This window comes from Macrotis lagotis, chromosome 5 (genome assembly GCF_037893015.1).
Source record: "Macrotis lagotis isolate mMagLag1 chromosome 5, bilby.v1.9.chrom.fasta, whole genome shotgun sequence".
Taxonomy (NCBI): domain Eukaryota; kingdom Metazoa; phylum Chordata; class Mammalia; order Peramelemorphia; family Peramelidae; genus Macrotis; species Macrotis lagotis.
The window spans coordinates 9538035-9555375 of NC_133662.1; the positions used below are offsets into that span (position 1 = coordinate 9538035).

General features: G+C 45.0%; 1 protein-coding gene and 1 pseudogene across 4 annotated transcripts; one reads left to right on the plus strand and one right to left on the minus strand.

The window, feature by feature from the left end:
- Window positions 1-262: 262 nt before the first annotated feature.
- PPP1R18 (protein phosphatase 1 regulatory subunit 18) lies at window positions 263-17163 on the plus strand. Of its 4 annotated transcripts, none has more exons than XM_074236769.1 (4): window positions 263-1850; window positions 3466-5116; window positions 9849-10059; window positions 10920-17162. In XM_074236769.1, exons 2-4 carry the CDS (start codon window positions 3488-3490, stop codon window positions 10937-10939), a joined length of 1860 nt encoding a protein of 619 aa, XP_074092870.1. In that variant the 5' UTR covers window positions 263-1850; window positions 3466-3487; the 3' UTR covers window positions 10940-17162. The 4 variants fall into 4 exon arrangements, with proteins under 4 accessions (XP_074092870.1, XP_074092868.1, XP_074092869.1 ...); XM_074236767.1 differs by lacking the exon at window positions 263-1850 and adding an exon at window positions 1932-2180; XM_074236768.1 differs by lacking the exon at window positions 263-1850 and adding an exon at window positions 2337-2408.
- LOC141523531 (small ribosomal subunit protein uS12-like) lies at window positions 13282-13721 on the minus strand (annotated as a pseudogene).
- Window positions 17164-17341: the final 178 nt, after the last annotated feature.

The following is a 17341-nucleotide window of genomic DNA, read 5'->3' on the forward strand; positions in this document are numbered from 1 at the left end:
GAGTTCACCCCTTGAAGATTGAGGCTTCATGCTTCTAGACACTAGATGCTTCCCTTACCCTCCAAATTCTATCTTTCCTAAATTCTAAATTCTACCTTCTAGATTCCAAGTTTCCCTCCCTGTGGATTTTAAGCATTATGGTATGAAGCTCCCTGATTTGGGGCCCACACTCAGATTCTAGATTTAGTATCCCTTAATCCAGGATTCCTTACTACCACTTATGGACTCCTCCATTCAATCTATTAATTTTTTAAAATTAGGACATGGGGTTAAGTGACTTGCCCCAAGTCACACAGCTAGGTAATTATTTAAGTGTCTGAAGCTGGATTTGAACTCAGGTCCTCCTGACTCCAGGGCTGGTGCTCTAGCCACTGCACCACCTAGCTGTCTCCTACTCGATTCAATCTAGAAAGTGGGATGAAATCTTGGGGATCTCAAATGAGAGCTATATTATGTGTTCCCAACAATAGGCCTCTGTTTTCCTCTCCAGATCTTAGGGGAAGAGGCTGACCCTTATGGGTCCCATACCACTGATCCCCAATCCCACACTCTTTTTCCTTTGTCTTTACCCACTGCAGAATTAAGACTTGGAACTGAAATGTTTTTTAGCCTCCAGACTGAAGTATTTTTCCTTCCCTTCCTATCTTCCATCCTCCAGTCCTTCCCTCAGAGTCCTTGAGGTTCTTTCTAGAATGTCTCACTACTTAGTCTCTAGTCTCAGAGCTATTGTTAGGAGGATGAGGCAGGGACTTCTTTATTCTTCACCTCAAATACTTAGTATTTACCAAAGAACATCTAAGAAGATGGCAAATAAATCCAACTGCCATGTCTTCATATGCCCCTCATGGGCTACAAATCTCTGGTTGGGACAGTTAGTTGAATGTCTGAACTCTCAGAGAACGGAAGGAAGAACTGAAGTAGAAAGGAAGAAAAAACAAAGTGGGGGTGAGGATGAAGGGTGAAAAAACAATGCTTCAGTACTGTTCTCTCCAGTGACCACGGAGCTCGGCCCTGCCTCGAGGTCCTGTCCTCTACTTTTTTGAGGATGCCCTAGCCTCGGCCCTACAAGAAGGCAACATAGTTGCTTCCTCCACTAGCAGTCTGGATGACCTCGGGGGAGGGTGGGCTGTTGAGTTCAAATCAAAACCAGGCACGGGCGAGCCAGGCTCCGCTAGCCAGCTGACTTCGACCCCAGTGCCGCCCCTCCTTCCACCTCCCTGCGGCTCCCAACGCTATCCCCCCGGCCGGGCCGTGAAGACCAGCATTCATACAAGGCTATCCCCCCGGCCGGGCCGTGAAGACCAGCATTCATACAAGGCTATCCCCGGGGCCGGGCCGTGAAGACCAGCATTCATACAAGGCTATCCCCCCGGCCGGGCCGTGAAGACCAGCATTCATACAAGGCTATCCCCGGGGCCGGGCCGTGAAGACCAGCATTCATACAAGGCTATCCCCGGGGCCGGGCCGTGAAGACCAGCATTCATACAAGGCTATCTCCGGGGCCGGGCCGTGAAGACCAGCATTCATACAAGGCTATCCCCCCGGCCGGGCCGTGAAGACCAGCATTCATACAAGGCTATCCCCGGGGCCGGGCCGTGAAGACCAGCATTCGTACAAGGCTATCCCCCCGGCCGGGCCGTGAAGACCAGCATTCGTACAAGGCTATCCCCCCGGCCGGGCCGTGAAGACCAGCATTCGTACAAGGCTATCCCCGGGGCCGGGCCGTGAAGACCAGCATTCATACAAGGCTATCCCCCCGGCCGGGCCGTGAAGACCAGCATTCGTACAAGGCTATCCCCCCGGCCGGGCCGTGAAGACCAGCAGCCATACAAGAAAGCTCCGGGCGCCGGGTAGGGAGGAGGAGGGGCAGGAGGTGGGCTGGGTAGGAAGGATTCTCTAAACTGCAGCTTCCTCTCTGAATCCCCCCAGGGGCCTGAGTCACAGGCCACCGCCCAGGACCGGGGCTGGGGAAGAGGAGGGCGGAAAGATTGGGGAAGGGGGTGAGGTGTGGAAGCCGAGTAGAAAGATCTCGAAAGGCAGAAGGGCCGAAGGAGAGTGAGGCACCTGGAGGGTGAGGACCAGAATTCTGGGGTCTCGGAGAGGAGCGAGAGCGGGCAGCCGGGGTGCTGCGCGTCTGAGAGTGCCTCCCAGGGAAGAGCCGGCCGGAGGTCCCGGGGGAGGTAGGCCCCGCCCCCCTTCCCTTCCCCATTGTCCTCTGACTGAGCGGTCGCCGCCCTCCACCCAGCCCCCCTCGGTTTGGGTCTCTCTCCTCCCTCCTTTCTTCCTGCCTCCCCACCTCCTGCCCATCTCCCACTCTCTCTCCTCCGCTCGCTCCCTCTTTTCTTTTCCTCTTTCCAGACACCTTCTCGACCTCACACTCCCTCCCTCCCCGAGGGACCCTGCAGCATGTGAGTTGGCGGGGAGGGGGACAGACTCAGAGGAAAGGTGCCCCCTGACTCGTCACCCCCGGCCGCCTTTCTCACTTTTTCTTCGGACTTGGCGGTTTTCTTTGTGTAGCGACTGGCCGTAGAAATAGAATGAGAGAGTGGCACGGGCCCGCCGCGCTCCGGTTTCCAGGATTAGAGGGACGGCGGGGTTTGGCCGCGAAGGGCGGGCAGGACGCCCAGGCTCCTAGCTGAGAGTGCCGGGGCCAGGCTGCACTCCTGGGGGCCTGCAACGGGAGGAGGGTTTTAGGCGAGGGGGAGGAGTGGACCTCGCAGTTCTGAGAAGAGGCTGGGTTCCCGCACTGTCCTCGGGTCCGGTCTTTTCCCAGACCCGCCCCGAAAGGCGGGGTGCGTGGGCCGGGTGGTGGGGGTGGCCCGGGACGGGAGGGGCGTGGCTGGTGAGAGGTTGGAGGGGGAACTGGAGTCCGCTAGGGGCCATGCTGTGACTGGGAAGGCAGCTACCCGCTTCTCCTTATACCTTCCTTACCCTTTCCCCTACCCCTCTGGTACACTTCTCCCTTTTTTTGTGCTCACCCCCCAACACTATGGCTTTGCTTTTTCACTCCACATGCGAGGAGTTCCCCTAATCTCCATATCCCCCTTTACTCACTTCACTTGGTTTCTTCCCCTGGTTCTTCTCCAAACTGACTTCTCTTCTTTTTTCTCTTCTCTCATCTAAAATATTCTGTTATCCTCCACCAAACCTCAGTATTCTTTTTTCCTCCCTTCCTCTCAGCATTCTTCCACTATATTTCAGTCTCTTCTCTCCCCCCCTACGTTTCTTGTATTCAGTTCTTCCTCTTATTTCCCCCTTTCTTTTCTTTCTTTTCTAGCAGTTATCTCCCCTTCTTTCACTCTTCCTCAGGGGTTATTTCTTGATTCTTACTTGCATTCCTACACAAATTGTATACCACATTTCCTTTCTTCTTTCTGTCCCACTTACACCCTCATTCTCCAACTCTCTCCCACTTTGTTTTCTCCTTGACAACACTCCCTCACTGCTCAATCTCCTCCCCTCCAGTTCTCTTGCCCCACTTGGGACCATGGCTACTGTCCCAGATTGGAAGCTTCAACTGCTAGCCAGACGAAGACAAGAGGAGACTGCAGTTCGAGGCCGGGAGCAGGCTGAGAAGGATCGACTGGCCCAGATGCCAGCCTGGAAACGGGGGTTATTGGAGAGACGCCGTGCCAAGCTAGGAGTGTCAGTGGGGGAACCAGATTCTGTGAATGAGCCTCCAGATGCAGCACCTCCTGAACCCGATGAGCCAGTTGTTCTTCTGGAGGCCATCGGACCTGTCCACCAGAATCGATTCATTCGGCAGGAACGACAAGAGAGGAAGCAGCAACAGCAGCAGCAGGGTGCTGAAGAGCAGCTCACTGATCGAAGGCCACCTGAAGATCAAGGACATATTTCAGGGGTAGCGGAAGCCAGAGATCAAAGGCCCAGAACAGTCGAGGTTCAGGAATTCTTTGGTGGAAGTGAGCAGAGGCTGAGCCTGGGGGAGTCTGTAGATAGAAAGCTGGGGGTAGCAAAAGTTGGAGAACAGAGCCTTAGGCCTGCAGAGGGTTTGGAATGGAGATTAAGTCCAAGGGAAACTGAGGAGAGGAGCTCAGGACTTAAAGAATCACGAAAATGGAAGAAAAGCCCTGGGGAAGCTCTTGAACGAACTATGAATCCAGTAGAACAAGAACAGAATTTTGGGGGATCTGAAATGGGAGAATGTAGACTAAGCTCAGGAGACCATGGAGAATTGAGATTGGGGATGACAGAGATACATAAATGGAGGGTGAATTCCAGAGAAGTCCATGAATGGAATTCAGAGCTTTTAGAGGCTGGAGAAAGGAGGTTAAACCCAGGAGAAGAAAGCAAAGGGAGATGGGGGGAATCGGGGACCGAACAGAAGCTATTGCAGAAGAAATCCACACAAAACTCAAGACTTTTAGAGACAAAAAGATATGGATTAAGTCCTTGTGAGTTTCGAGAACGAAGCCTAGGGGTAATGGAGGCAGCAGAAAAGAGAATCAGTCTCGGAGAGGACGTAGAGAAGAATTCCAGACAGATGGAAGTACGGAAATGGAGACTGAACTCTGGGAAGACTCGAGAATGGAGCCCTGGGAGATCAGAGTCTCAAGAGCAGGAGACAATACATTCAGACTCCGGAGATCAAAAGTTGTTGTTGTCTGGGCTAGGGGCTGAAGATGGTGGGACAGGGGCTGCTGTAGTGGAAGCTGGGGATGGAAGCAGGATGGTTAGCTCCTTTAGAAGTTACTCTGTAACTTACCCCCTCCCACCTGAGGAAGTTGGAACCAGAGACCCAGGGTCTCAGGAAGAGGAAGCAGCAGAATCTCAGCCTCCATTACCATCTTCAGTTTCTCCCCTTCCCCATACCCCACCAGCTCCTCAGCCCCCAGGGGAACTGCTGATGAGTCGCCTATTCTATGGGGTGAAACCTGGGCCTGGGGTAGGGTCCCCCCGTCGCAGTGGACATACCTTCACAATTAACCCCAGGCGGTCTGGAACCCCTGCAGCTCTTGCCCCACCTGAACCTCAGGTCCCTGGCCCTGGGAAGAAGCGGTACCCCACTGCTGAGGAGATACTGGTGCTTGGAGGCTACCTTCGTCTCAGCCGAAGCTGCCTGGTCAAGGAGTCCCCTGAGAGACACCACAAACAGGTAGGGAAATCTAGCCTGGCCTCTTTGAGCTCCCATTCACCAACTCTTTCTGGGCCTCTGTCTTTTTCCTTTATATCTTCTCTCCTTACACTTCCTCTTTCATTCCCCTTTCCCAATCATTTTCCCCAAGGGAAGCAGCAGCTCTCCTTTCCTGGTCTCTATTTGTCTGTCTGTCTCTGGGTGTGTCATTTCTCTTCCTGAATTCTGCCTGACCTCTTTTCCTCTCTTTTGGTACAGTAGTATGGGCATCTGCTCATTTTTCCTCACTCAAAGGGGAAGAGAGGAACTGCTGACTCCACCATATAGGATAAGGTGGACTGAATTAAATCTTCAGATGGGAAACAGTAAGAGAATTGCATTTTAGGGAAAGAATGTAAGTTTAGGGAATAGTGCTCCCAAGAATGAGAAATTAGTGCCCTAAGAAGAGAAGGGAAATTGATGGGGTGGGGGGGGGGGGATTGAGGTTTTCTTACTCTTGGACAGTAGAGTAGAAAAGGAAAAGGTATTGTTTGAGTTGGGGACAGAGTCCAAAATTGTAAAGAAAAGCAGAAAGAGAACAATGAAAGCAGAGGAAACAAGAATATTTCAGAGACAGCCCTTGAACCCTAAATCTGCCCCAGGGCTAGACAGAGACACAATAGCAGCTTGAAGCTGATGACCCTGGGGTTGTACATGCCAGCTGTACCCAGTCAGGGACAGTGCTTCTCCTTTTTTCCTTGAGAACAAGAAGAGGCTTCTCCAAAATATTCCCCATAATCTCCCCTTCCTCCTTCCCTGGGATTTCCCTTTTTCCCCAGATCTGGCTCAGTAAATGGTTTTCCCCTCTACTCTGGCCTCTCCCTCCCTCTAGGGTGGAAAATATCAGAGGGAAGACTGAGAAGGCTAGATTTGAAGAGTGGAGGATTCTATATTCATTTCCAGAGAGTTTGGAGAGCCCTGTCCCCTCTTTCCCATCCTCTTTCACTGAAGGACATTTCTTCAGGCCATGGGTAAAAATAGTTTGACTCCAACAGAAGAAATTTTAGTAAGGATTTTCAGAGGGTTAAAAAAAAACAAACAAACTAGGTTGGGATTTGGGGATAGGAGTAGGATCAGCTAAAGGAAGCATCACTTTCCTTCTTGGTAAGGGTCATCTTTCCATTCTACCCTTTTTTTTCCTCTCCCCACAAACTTCATCAACATGGAAGTCCTTACTATTTTCATGATCTCTTCCTCCTACAACCCTCGTTTTTACTAGTTATGATAATCTTTACATATTGCTTTTAAACTTCTTTCTCTAACACTATGAGATAGTAAAGCATTATTTCCATTTAGTATATTTAAAGATTTAAATCTGAAATTTTAAAAGGTTAAATGACTAGCCCAAGGTTACATAATTACTAAGTGGGAAAATAATCTCTCAGGGGTGATAAGAAATATCCCTTTGGAAACAGGAAGATCATCTGATGGGATCACTTCACCCTTTCGTATATTTGGCCCATCTCCAACACCACTGACCCCTTAGGAAGGCCAATCTCAACTCTTCTGACAATAGAAGTCCTATCTTTGGAAGTTGAACTAAGAGATAGTTTGGGGGAATGAGTTCTTTGGGTCCTGGAAGGGGAGGAAATGATCTGCTAAAAGATAAAGTTTTCAAGGACAAGATTTGGAAGATAGGAGTAATAGTAGGGATTTGAAGTCCAGGCAAGGAATGGTAATAATGATGAAGAAAAAGTGTCTACTACCCTCAAGAGACTAAGAAGAGTTTCAGGGAGAATGATCTGAGACTTAATTTTAAGTGGTGGCCCTCTTCTGATGGGTGTGTTTCTTCACAGAAGTCCCTTATCTTATTGCAGCTAACATTGTTCCAGTTTAGATGTAGGTGGTATTGGGGAAAGCTAACATTTTACATAGACCTTTACAATTCATAGAGCTTTTTCCTCATAGCAGTCATGGAAGGTAAGATGGTCCAAGCCAAGGTAAGTTAGAGATAAGTAAACTGAATTTCAGAGAACCTCTGCCATTGACTAATTTGCCCAAGATCAGGAAAGTAAATGACAAAATCAAGACTAAAATCCAGATTTTATGAGTTCAAATCTAGTGCTTTTTCCTACTAGGTTTCCATAGCTGGTTGGAAAAGCAGAACCTGGGTTCCTGAGAGGAACTAGCAAGTGGATGGCAAGGGCCAAAAAGTTGATGGAGGGTGGGGGGGACACATGCCTAGGTCCTTGTGTAGGGGAACAGTGAACATATCATCCAAACAGGAAGACTAGGGCGGGAACCGGAAGTCTAGTGGGGCCAAGTTTGGTGGGGGTGTATGGAGGTGGGGGGCTGGGCTGCTTGCCCAGGCCCTGTTCTGTGCTCTTCAGGATGTGGTGAGAGAAGAAGGAAGCAAGGTCTAGGATTGGGGGAAGGGAGAAACAAGTTTTCTTACAAAGAGTGGATCTCAGACATCTAGCTCCTTAGCTCCTCTTGCTCTCTAGATCCTTTACTCTTCTCCACACCCTCCCCTAAAAAATATTGCTCTCTTCAAGGATTGAACAATCCTATCTCTATCTCCCACCTCCACCTTCCATAGTGACTAAAGGATGAACTCCAACCTCCAAGTCTTCCCCACTCCATTGCTTTCCCTAAACAATTCACCCTCACCTCCAATTAATTCCAACAAATTCATCTTCCCCATTATCCAGCTATAACTCTCAGCCCCAAGAATCATGCCCTCTTCCCAAAGTACCCTCGGCACAGTGAAGAGGCCCCGCCTATACCCTCACCAGTCCCCCTTGTGACCTTATATAGCTGGTGGGAGAGAGAGTGAGTCACCCCCAGAGCCACTGTACATTCCTGAACAACCCAGTCAGAGTGGATGGAAGGTTGGGGGAGAACTAAATTAAGAAGGCAAGATATTAATTTAGGATAAATAAAAGGATGTTTTGCTTCACAAAGAGGATAACAAATTTACATACATAGAATGCCTAAAGCTCCAGAAATGATATAGGCATATCATATATAAATGGATTTAAAATTTAAATAAGAGTTTGGACAACTTTTCATTGACAGATCCATAATTGGCTTTTTTTTAATATTTTAAATTTTTTTATTTATTTAAGGCAACAGGATTAAATGACTTGTCCAGGGTCACACAACTCAGCAATTATTAAATGTCTGAGGCTGGATTTGAACTCAGGTCCAGTCCTGACTCCAGGACTAGTGCTCTATAATTGTCTTTTTTCTTTTTTTTATTTTTGCAAGGCAAATGGGGTTAAGTGGCTTGCCCAAGGCCACACGGCTAGGTAATTATTAAGTGTCTGAGACCGGATTTGAACCCAGGTACTCTTGACTCCAGGGCCAGTGCTTTATCCACTGCGCCACCTAGCCGCCCTTACAATTGTCTTTCAAAGGAAGCTGGAATATACTTACAGTTTGCCCTGGAGAGGAAGATTGTTCCTTCCACAGCATAGCCCTTGGGACCTCAAGGCATGATTTTAGACTGGATCTGATTATTGTTTACCTCTCAGAATGTGTTGAGAGATTTAAAGTTGAGAATGCCTTAGCAATTATCTAATCTGATTCCCTCCTTTTACATTTGAGAAAACTGAAGCCCAGGGAATGGAAGTGACTTGCCTGAGATCACAGAAGTAGAAATTAGGCAAACTAGGATTTGAACCTAGGTTCTCTGACTTCTGATTTAGTGCTCTTCTAAATTCTCCCCATCTTCAGCCCTCAATATGATATTCTTCTTTCTAGACCTCACTCTTCTCAACAACATCTAAGGTATCTAAGTTGCCAAACCTCATTTATTTTCCCAAATTGATCCTTGGAGAAATGACACATAGCTCTTGGAGTTTTTTTTTTGCCCCCTTAATCTCTGTGGCCTTCAGCAGTAAACCCTCCTTCTCCCTGGCTCTGAGCTTCTTATGGTGGAAGGCTCAACTTTTAATAACTGGGATTTAGGCTGCACATGTGTTGGTTTATTTACTGAGATTTTCTATCTTTGGGTCTGCTCTTCTGCCCACTCTGCTTTTCCAAACTTCCCCCACCACATACTTCCCTGTCAGCTCTCCTATCTGGTGTTCTCTACCCCTGTGTTAGTCATGGATGGTGACTCAAGATTACTGACTTCTTTTGACTCCTTGCCCCTTATGTTTAGGGAAGGCCTCTTTCTCTTCTCAAAACTCAGAATATCTTACTTCTTCTCACCCTGTCTTTGATCCTGCCCTCTTTACCTAAGAAAGTAGAGTCCAATACATGACTTTCTTAGGTCCTTTGGCCTATAGGGAGAACAATCACAAATTCATATAGTTAGTATTAGAAGGGATTCTCAAGGTTCATATAGTCCAACTCCTTCATTTTATAGATAAGGAAACTGAGATTTAGAGAACTCAAGCAACTTAACTAAGGTACACAGATTGTAAATGGAAGAACCAGGATCCCCAGACTCCAAATCCAAAATTTGTAACATAATACCACAGTGGCTCCCAATGTATCTGGAAAGGGCCTAGGCACTGAAAGAATGGAAAATATGGTATTGGAAGGCCAAAGACCAAGGTTCCTCCTGGTAAGAGGAAAGGTACATATGTTGGGGGTAGAGGTGGAGATTGTCTTTTTTTTTGGGGGGGGGTGCCTAGAGAGGTCCAGACCCAGTCCATTAGATTCATCACTCATTCAGAGCCTTTTTCCCAACTCCCCCCCACCCCAGGTTATGTTGGGTGTCCTGGCTTTATTTTCTTTTCTCCATTTCCTTGTGCCTTGTTAGCTCAAAATTTCTTTTAATGAGTCAGCCCTGGAGACCACCTATCAGTATCCTTCTGAGAGTTCTGTGCTGGAAGAGTTGGGATCAGAGCCTGAGGTCCTCAGTACTCCTGATCCTACATCATCCTTGCCAGATGAAGAGGAGGATGAAGAGGAGTTGCTGCTACTGCAAAGGGAACTTCAGGGAGGATTACAGACCAAGGCTCTGCTAGTGGGTAAGCTGCTCCTACCTGGTGACAACTAGGCTTTGTTTAAGTTTGTCTAGGTTGCCATCTGGTGTCTGTTGTGAGAAAGGTTGCTCAGGATCTATGGGGTTTTTGGGTAGGAGAGGGTCCGAAGAGTAATGCCTGGAGCAACTGTAGCATTTTTAGAGCTAGGCTTTAACCTAGAAGTAGAATGTAATAGAGTGATGAGAGCTGAGGGCAGAAGCTGTTTAGCAATTGTCAGAGGACCTTAATGTGGGATATATAAACACATTCTAGGCTTTGAATTTAGATGAGAAAAAAATGCATCTTTATTAATATATTTATTAATATTTAGCATGTTCTTCAGTTCTGAATGTGGTTAACATTATGTTGAGAAGGGTTCCTACCATAATGATACAAAAAATTGTTAAGAACCCTATCTAGAGGGGCGGCTAGGTGGCACAGTGAATAGAGCACCGGCCTTGGAGTCAGGAGTACCTTGGGTTCAAATCCGACCTCAGACACTTAATAATTACCTAGCCGTGTGGCCTTGGTCAAGTCACTTAAACCCATTGCCTTGAAGAATCTAAAAAAAAAACAAACCAAAAAACCCTATCTATAAAAGTATCCTGATAAATGCTTGTTGACTGATAGACATAGAATATCAGAGCTAAAAGAGAAATTCAGAAGTCATTTAATTTAATGCAAGCCTTTTGATTTGTGACTTATCCATAGTCATATAGCTAGTTAGTTTACTCAGGATTAGAACTTGACTCTTGCTTTTCACTTTTAGTGCCTTTTCCTCTGCAAAAGTGGCTAAGAAGTTGGTGGGAGAGGGGTCGGGCAGAACACAAAAATCATTTTGTTTCACTTATTCTTGCACTACACAGATGAGTCCTGCCGCCGATGACCTTTCCAACTAGGAGGGCAGAACTCCTTCCCACTCCTGGATCTTGAGGATCAATCTTGCATCCTTCCTAGAAGTTGCTGTGCTGACAGACCCCATACAATAAGCTGTCAGAAAGGAGACTTTCTTCTCCACCTCGTCTTCCTTGTGCTGAATCAAGGGCAGAGTCCATCTCTACCCTTCAACTCATAATCTAAGGTTCAGACCGTTGTTCAATGTATACTAGATTTTCATTGAAAGGAGAGGGCCTCTGGCACAGTGTTTCCTGAGAGCCAAAGGACCCAAATCTCCTAGGGCAGGAGGTAAAGTCTACTGAGTCATGCAAAGGTAGAACTTTCCTTCCATCTGGATAGCATCACTGTCCATTGCTAACCCTGCTGTGCCAATACCCTTTCCCACTCCAAGGTTGGTAAGTGCAGGTCACGCTGCCTTGAGAAGTCCTGGCCTCGTTCCCTCTGTTTGTTTACAGGTGCATTCATTCCCTCCTGGGATTAAAAATGTACTTTTTTCTCTGCCTGGGTCTTCACCCACTTATGTTTACAGCTTCCATTTTCTCAAACTTCACTCAACCAAAGTCCGAGGTTTACAAACCATACCTGCCATATTATATTACCACAATTCAATCAGCGGATGGTCTTTTCACTTGCCTTCTACTGTTTGGAGCTTGGCTTTTTTCTTGAATGTCTAGTCTCCCTAAACCCTGCCTTGTTCAGTATTATTTTGGTCTTCCAAAAGAAAGAGGTGACCTCAATCTTTTCCTCCCTTGTAGTTAATTCTTGTGTTTCTTCCATTGACCCAGAATTAAATTTAAAAGGACATAGTGTGGTCCTAATGAGATTCTACCTTGCATCTCCTTTTCTATGATCGTTTTTTTCTTTTTTAATTTTATATAATAAAATGGAGGCCTCTCTGGCTACTGCTTTTGTTCTTCTGGTAAGAAGTCTGTTGGGTAAGCCACATAGGATTGATTGACCATATTTTCATGTTCTAGGGGAAGAGAAAAGCATTCCCTATTCTAGGGAAGAAACAACTCTCTTTCAGCTTTATTGGTAGTAAACACAGAAAGAGACTTCAGTGTAGGGGAAGCAGCTTTAGGGGAAAAAAGATTAAGTGAGAAGACCTGAAAAGATGGAGAAATGAACTGATACCCTCTAAAAATAGCTAAGAAAAACTCCTTCCTCAATGTGAGTAGCCTATAGAAGGGAAGCAAGAGTTCTGCCACCAAAAGAAATAGATTCTAGACCTAGAAGGGTTTTCAGAGTTCATTTAGTTCAACCTCCCTCATTTTATGAACAAAGAAACTTGGGAGACAGAGATGTGGGAAAGAATTCTAGGTCTATGAACTGAGAGATAAAGTACCTTGACTGAGGATCAGCAAGAAGGCCAGTATTGCTGAACAGTAGAGTAAAGCAGGCCGCCATATTATTAAGGGCTTTGTAGACCAAAGAGTTTTATATGTGATTCTAGAGATAATAGGAAGTCACTGGAGTTTGTTGAATAGGAGAAGAGGGTTATCTGGTCAGACTTGTGCGTTATTAAGAAAGATCAGTTTAATAGCTGAGTGGAAGATGGATTGAAGTAAGGGAGAGACTTTGAGGCAAGGAGAAGAATCAACAGGTTACTGCAATAGTGCGGGCATGAAGTGAGAAGGGTGTGCAGCAGGATAGTGACTTGGTCAGAAGAGAGAATGGTATGACAGGGGAGCTGTTACAAAAGTATAAACAACAGACAACAATTTGAATGTGTGTGTGTGTGTGTGTGTGTGTGTGTGTATGGTGGGTGGGTGGGGATGGTTGAGAATGAAGAGTTAAGGATGAATAATTAAGAGGATATTGGACAATAATAGGAAAGTTAGGAACAAGGGAGACCTTGGAAGAAAAAAATATTAGTTCAGTTTTAGACATGTTGAGTTTAAGATGTCTACAGAATATCTAGCTGGAGATAGGAAACTAAAGGTCAGGAGAAAGATGAGGGCTAGGTAAGTAGGTCTAATATAAAGATTATAATTGAATCCATGAAAGCTGATGAAATTACCAAGTGAAATAGTATAGAGGGAAAAGAGAAGAGAGTATACTTTAGGGACACCCAAGGTTTGTATCTCTCGGATGAATAAACCATTAAGCATCTGCTATGTACTGTACTAAGCACTGGGGATGTACATGGAAAATTAAGGTAGTCCCTACTTTTAATCAAGGAACTCACATTAAAATGCAAAACATCACATTTAGGAAGGTTTCATGGTCATTAGGATACAAAGGCAAAGTCATTTCTACTGATAAAATCATATTGGTTTTTTTTTGTTACATGAATGTTTTTTTACTATGACAAAGACATCATACAATTTTTTATGATCTTGGTCTTTCTTTCTTGCCTTTGTATAAGGCCAGAAGAGAAACATTTGCAACTTTTACAACCTTGAAGCGGACTCCAGGAGTATCACCAACAGCATGGCCTTTTCAACCAAATCTAGCAACCAAAACTTCATCATTTTCCTCAAAAAAATTCAAGTAGCCATCATTGGGAACAAAGGCAGTGATTTTTTTATTTTTTGCCATTCTTAATCAACTGGACTCTCACACACTTCCTGATGGCAGAATTGGGCTGCTTGGCTTCTAAACCAACTTTTTCCAAAACAATCCCTTTAGCATGAGATGCTCCTCCAAAATGGGTTGGCTTTCAAGGCAGTGCCCAAATGTGCTTTCTTGTATTGTTTGTCATGCCACTTTTGGTCTCTCCTGTAGCTGCAGAGCTTCCTAACAGTACGAAGACCACATCACTTAACCATGCTGCCGCTGTTCGGGCCGAGAGAACCCATATTGGTTTCTAATGTTGAACAATTTAGTGGCAAGAATCTGGGTCTTGGGGTAGGTGGCATAGTGGATAAAGCACCTACCCTGGAGTCAGGAGTACCTGGGTTTAAATCCGGTCTCAGACACTTAATAATTACCTAGCTGTGTGGCCTCAGGCAAAGCCACTTAACCCTGTTTGCCTTGCAAAAACCTAAAAAAAAAAAAAAAGAAAGAATCTGGGTCTTCCCGGACTGAACTGGATGCTGTAGCTACCTGTAGGAGTAGATGTCAGGCTGCATCTGCACAGCAGATGCATCCCAAAATAATGACTGAAGGAACTAGTTGGAAGCATTTCTATGCCCAAGATTCTTAGGTGCAGGATCTTGGGCTGTATCCATCAGATACTGAAAGGTTGTCATGATGGTAGTCTGACTTGTCAGACACGTACCAACTCTGGCTTACAGGGTGGCCTGCTGCTTCATCTAGGCTACCACTCCCTGTGTATGTGGCAGTTGGTTGGCAGTTTCTGGGGATGACTGGCTCTTTGACCACAGGAGTTGCTTCTCCAAATGATGGCTACAAGGGCTAGGTTTAAAACAGGATCCATGATCTGAGAGGGGTTGCCAATCCCATGGCATCTCCTCAATGGATCCTGAGAAGGAGCAGTCACAGAAGAACCAGAAAAAAAATTGTCATAAGTTAAAGTACTTTTTTTTTTTTAGATTTTTCAAGGCAGTGGGTATAAGTGGCTTGCCCAAGACCACACAGCTAGGTAATTATTGTCTGAGGTCGGATTTGAACCCAGGTACTCCTGACTCCAAGGCTGGTGCTCTATTCACTGCACCACCTAGCTGCCCCTAAAGTAATTTTTAAAACAGAGGGTGATCAATAGTGTTAAAGGCTGGAGAGAGGTCAGGAAGTATGAAAAGGCCACTATATTTGGCAATTAGATCACTGGTAATTTTGGAGATAGTAGTTTTTTTGGTTGACTGACATAGGAGCTTGTAAGAATGAGAAGAAACGTGGAGGCCTCCATTGTAGACAACCTTCTCAAGGAGAAAAAAGGGGAAAGGACAGCCATCATGATTGATGAGATCAAATGAGGATGGAGTCAGCGTGGACATGTATGTAGAAAAGAGAGAAGCAGTCAGCAGGCAAAGAGTAATTAAAGATTTATAGGAAAGTATGAAAAGAGAATATTGTATGTTTTGGAGTTTGCCATGGCAAGAAGGGCTAGCTCTGTGAGATAGAGGGTGAAGGAGACAGATAGCAGGTATCTGAATGATCTTAGATGAAGAAAAGAGAAGAAATTCTCCATAAACAGCCTCATTTTTTTTTCAGTGAAATATGAGTCAAGATTCTCAGCTGAGTGGATGAGGGAAGGAGGGAGTCATGGGCATTTTGAAGAGGGATGAAGAGGTTTGGTAAAACTGTTGGAACAGAGGTTCAGAGAGATTATCAACTTACCCAAGGTTTTGTACAGATAGTAAGCAACAGAACCAGCTTCTTAAAGTGGAATACAAAAAACTACTGATTCAATTATTGTCAAAATTCAGGCACACATTCCTACCCAAGCAATCAATTCTGTAAGATATTTATAGCTCTGATCTCTATAAAGTCTTTACAATCTGATCTCTAATTGAGAGACTTCCCTTCTGTGTGGGATAAGAATCCACCTAAAAAAAATACAGACTCCTCTGAGCAAAAGGAAAGTTTATTTTGGCTTTTCTGGTGAAAAGGACATCCCTAAGTCTCACAAAGGAAGTGAAGATCAAGCAGCTGCCCTGAGGTGACAATCAAATAAGAGTATATAGCCTAGCTTGATTCCTCCCTCCCTAACCCCCTCTCTTCCAACCTGATTGGTTAAGGTTTTCAGAGTTACAATTTTACACAAAAAATCTAACCAGCAACAAAGAGAAGAATAAAAGGTTTTCATAAAATATTACCTCACCATCCAGATGGCGAGGGTATCAGAAGAAGATTTCTAATGACCTGTTAAATGAATTAATGTCTGAGTATGGAAGGTCTTCTTTGTTTAGCACTTATTAAACAAGAGAAGGCAGGCTACTGTTCTCACAGTCTATTATCAAATAGGTGGCTAAGACTGCAAAGTTTCTTCTCTGGAAGTATTCCACTATTTCCCTCCCTAACAGAATCAATGCAAGGTCTTTCTGGAAATAGCCCACTGTTTCACTCCTTAGCAGAATGGAGAGGGTGTCTGACTGAGAATGCAAGGTTTCTCTCCCTCTTTTAAGAATAGTCTAAGTGTGATAATCTGCCTTTGTTTTAATGATTTTTAACCCTGAATGGATTTCACTAAGAATATTAACTCTTTTTTTTAGGGTTTTTTTTTGCAGGGCAAATGGGGTTAAGTGGCTTGCCCAAGGCCACAGCTAGGTAATTATTAAGTGTCTGAGGCTGAATTTGAACCCAGGTACTCCTGACTCCAAGGCCCGTGCTTTATCCACTATGCCACCTAGCTGCCCCTAGAATATTAACTCTTAAGAGGGAATATTCCATTCACTTCTACCTGTAGGCAAGTCAGTTACCTGGGTATCTCTTTATATCTTTCACAAATGTTCACTGTTTCAATGCCTTATATATATTTATATAAATTTTTTTGTTTCCCAATTATATACAATAGTTTCTACCAATCATTTTTTGCAAGGTTTTGAATTTTACAATTTTTCTCCCTCCCCCTTCTAACAGAAGGCAGTCTGATAGTCTTTACATTTCTTCCCATGATATCCATATATCAAAATTAAATGTGTTGAGACAAAAAACATGTCCTTAAGGAAGAAAAAATATTAGAGACAGTAAAATAATGCAATACATAAATCAACTTTTTTTTTTTTAAAGAATTGAAGGTCTTCATTGAAACTCCACAGTTCTTTCTCTAGATACAGATGGTATTCTCCAACACAGACTCCCTAAAATTGTCCCTGATTATTGTACTTATGAAATGGGCAAGTCCATTGAGGTTGAACATCACCCCCATGTTGTTGTTAGGGTGTACAGTGTTCCGGTTCTGCTTATCTCACTCAGCGTCAATTCATGCCAACTCTTTCCAGGCTTCTCTGAATTCCCATCCCTCCTGATTTCTAATAAAACAATAGTGTTCCATGACATACACATACCACAATTTGTTCAGCCATTCCCCAATTGATGAACATCCCCTCAATTTCCAATTCTTTGCCACCACAAACAGAGGCTGCTATGAATATTTTTTCATATATGGGGTTTTTACCCTTTTTCATGATCTCTTCAGGATACAGACCCAGTGGTGGCCCAATGCCTTCTATACTGAGAAAATGTCCCTTCCTTCACACTCCATCCAGGTCGGACAGAAGAGACAATTGCTTAACATTTCTTCCTTTCCCCACATCCTGGTTCTCAATTGCCTCTTCTCGCTAGACTGATTTCCTAGACATCTAAATTCGATTCTTGCTGCTCTTTTTAGACATCTAAATTGGATTCTTGCTGCTCTTTTTAGCGGATGATGCCCAGTGTGGTCTGGAATGCCGCTACGCATGCTATAACACATCCACAACGTTAGGGGGCGGCTAAAAAAAAGTTGGGCGGAAACAGAACCGGAAGTTTTGTTTGTCCTTCGCAA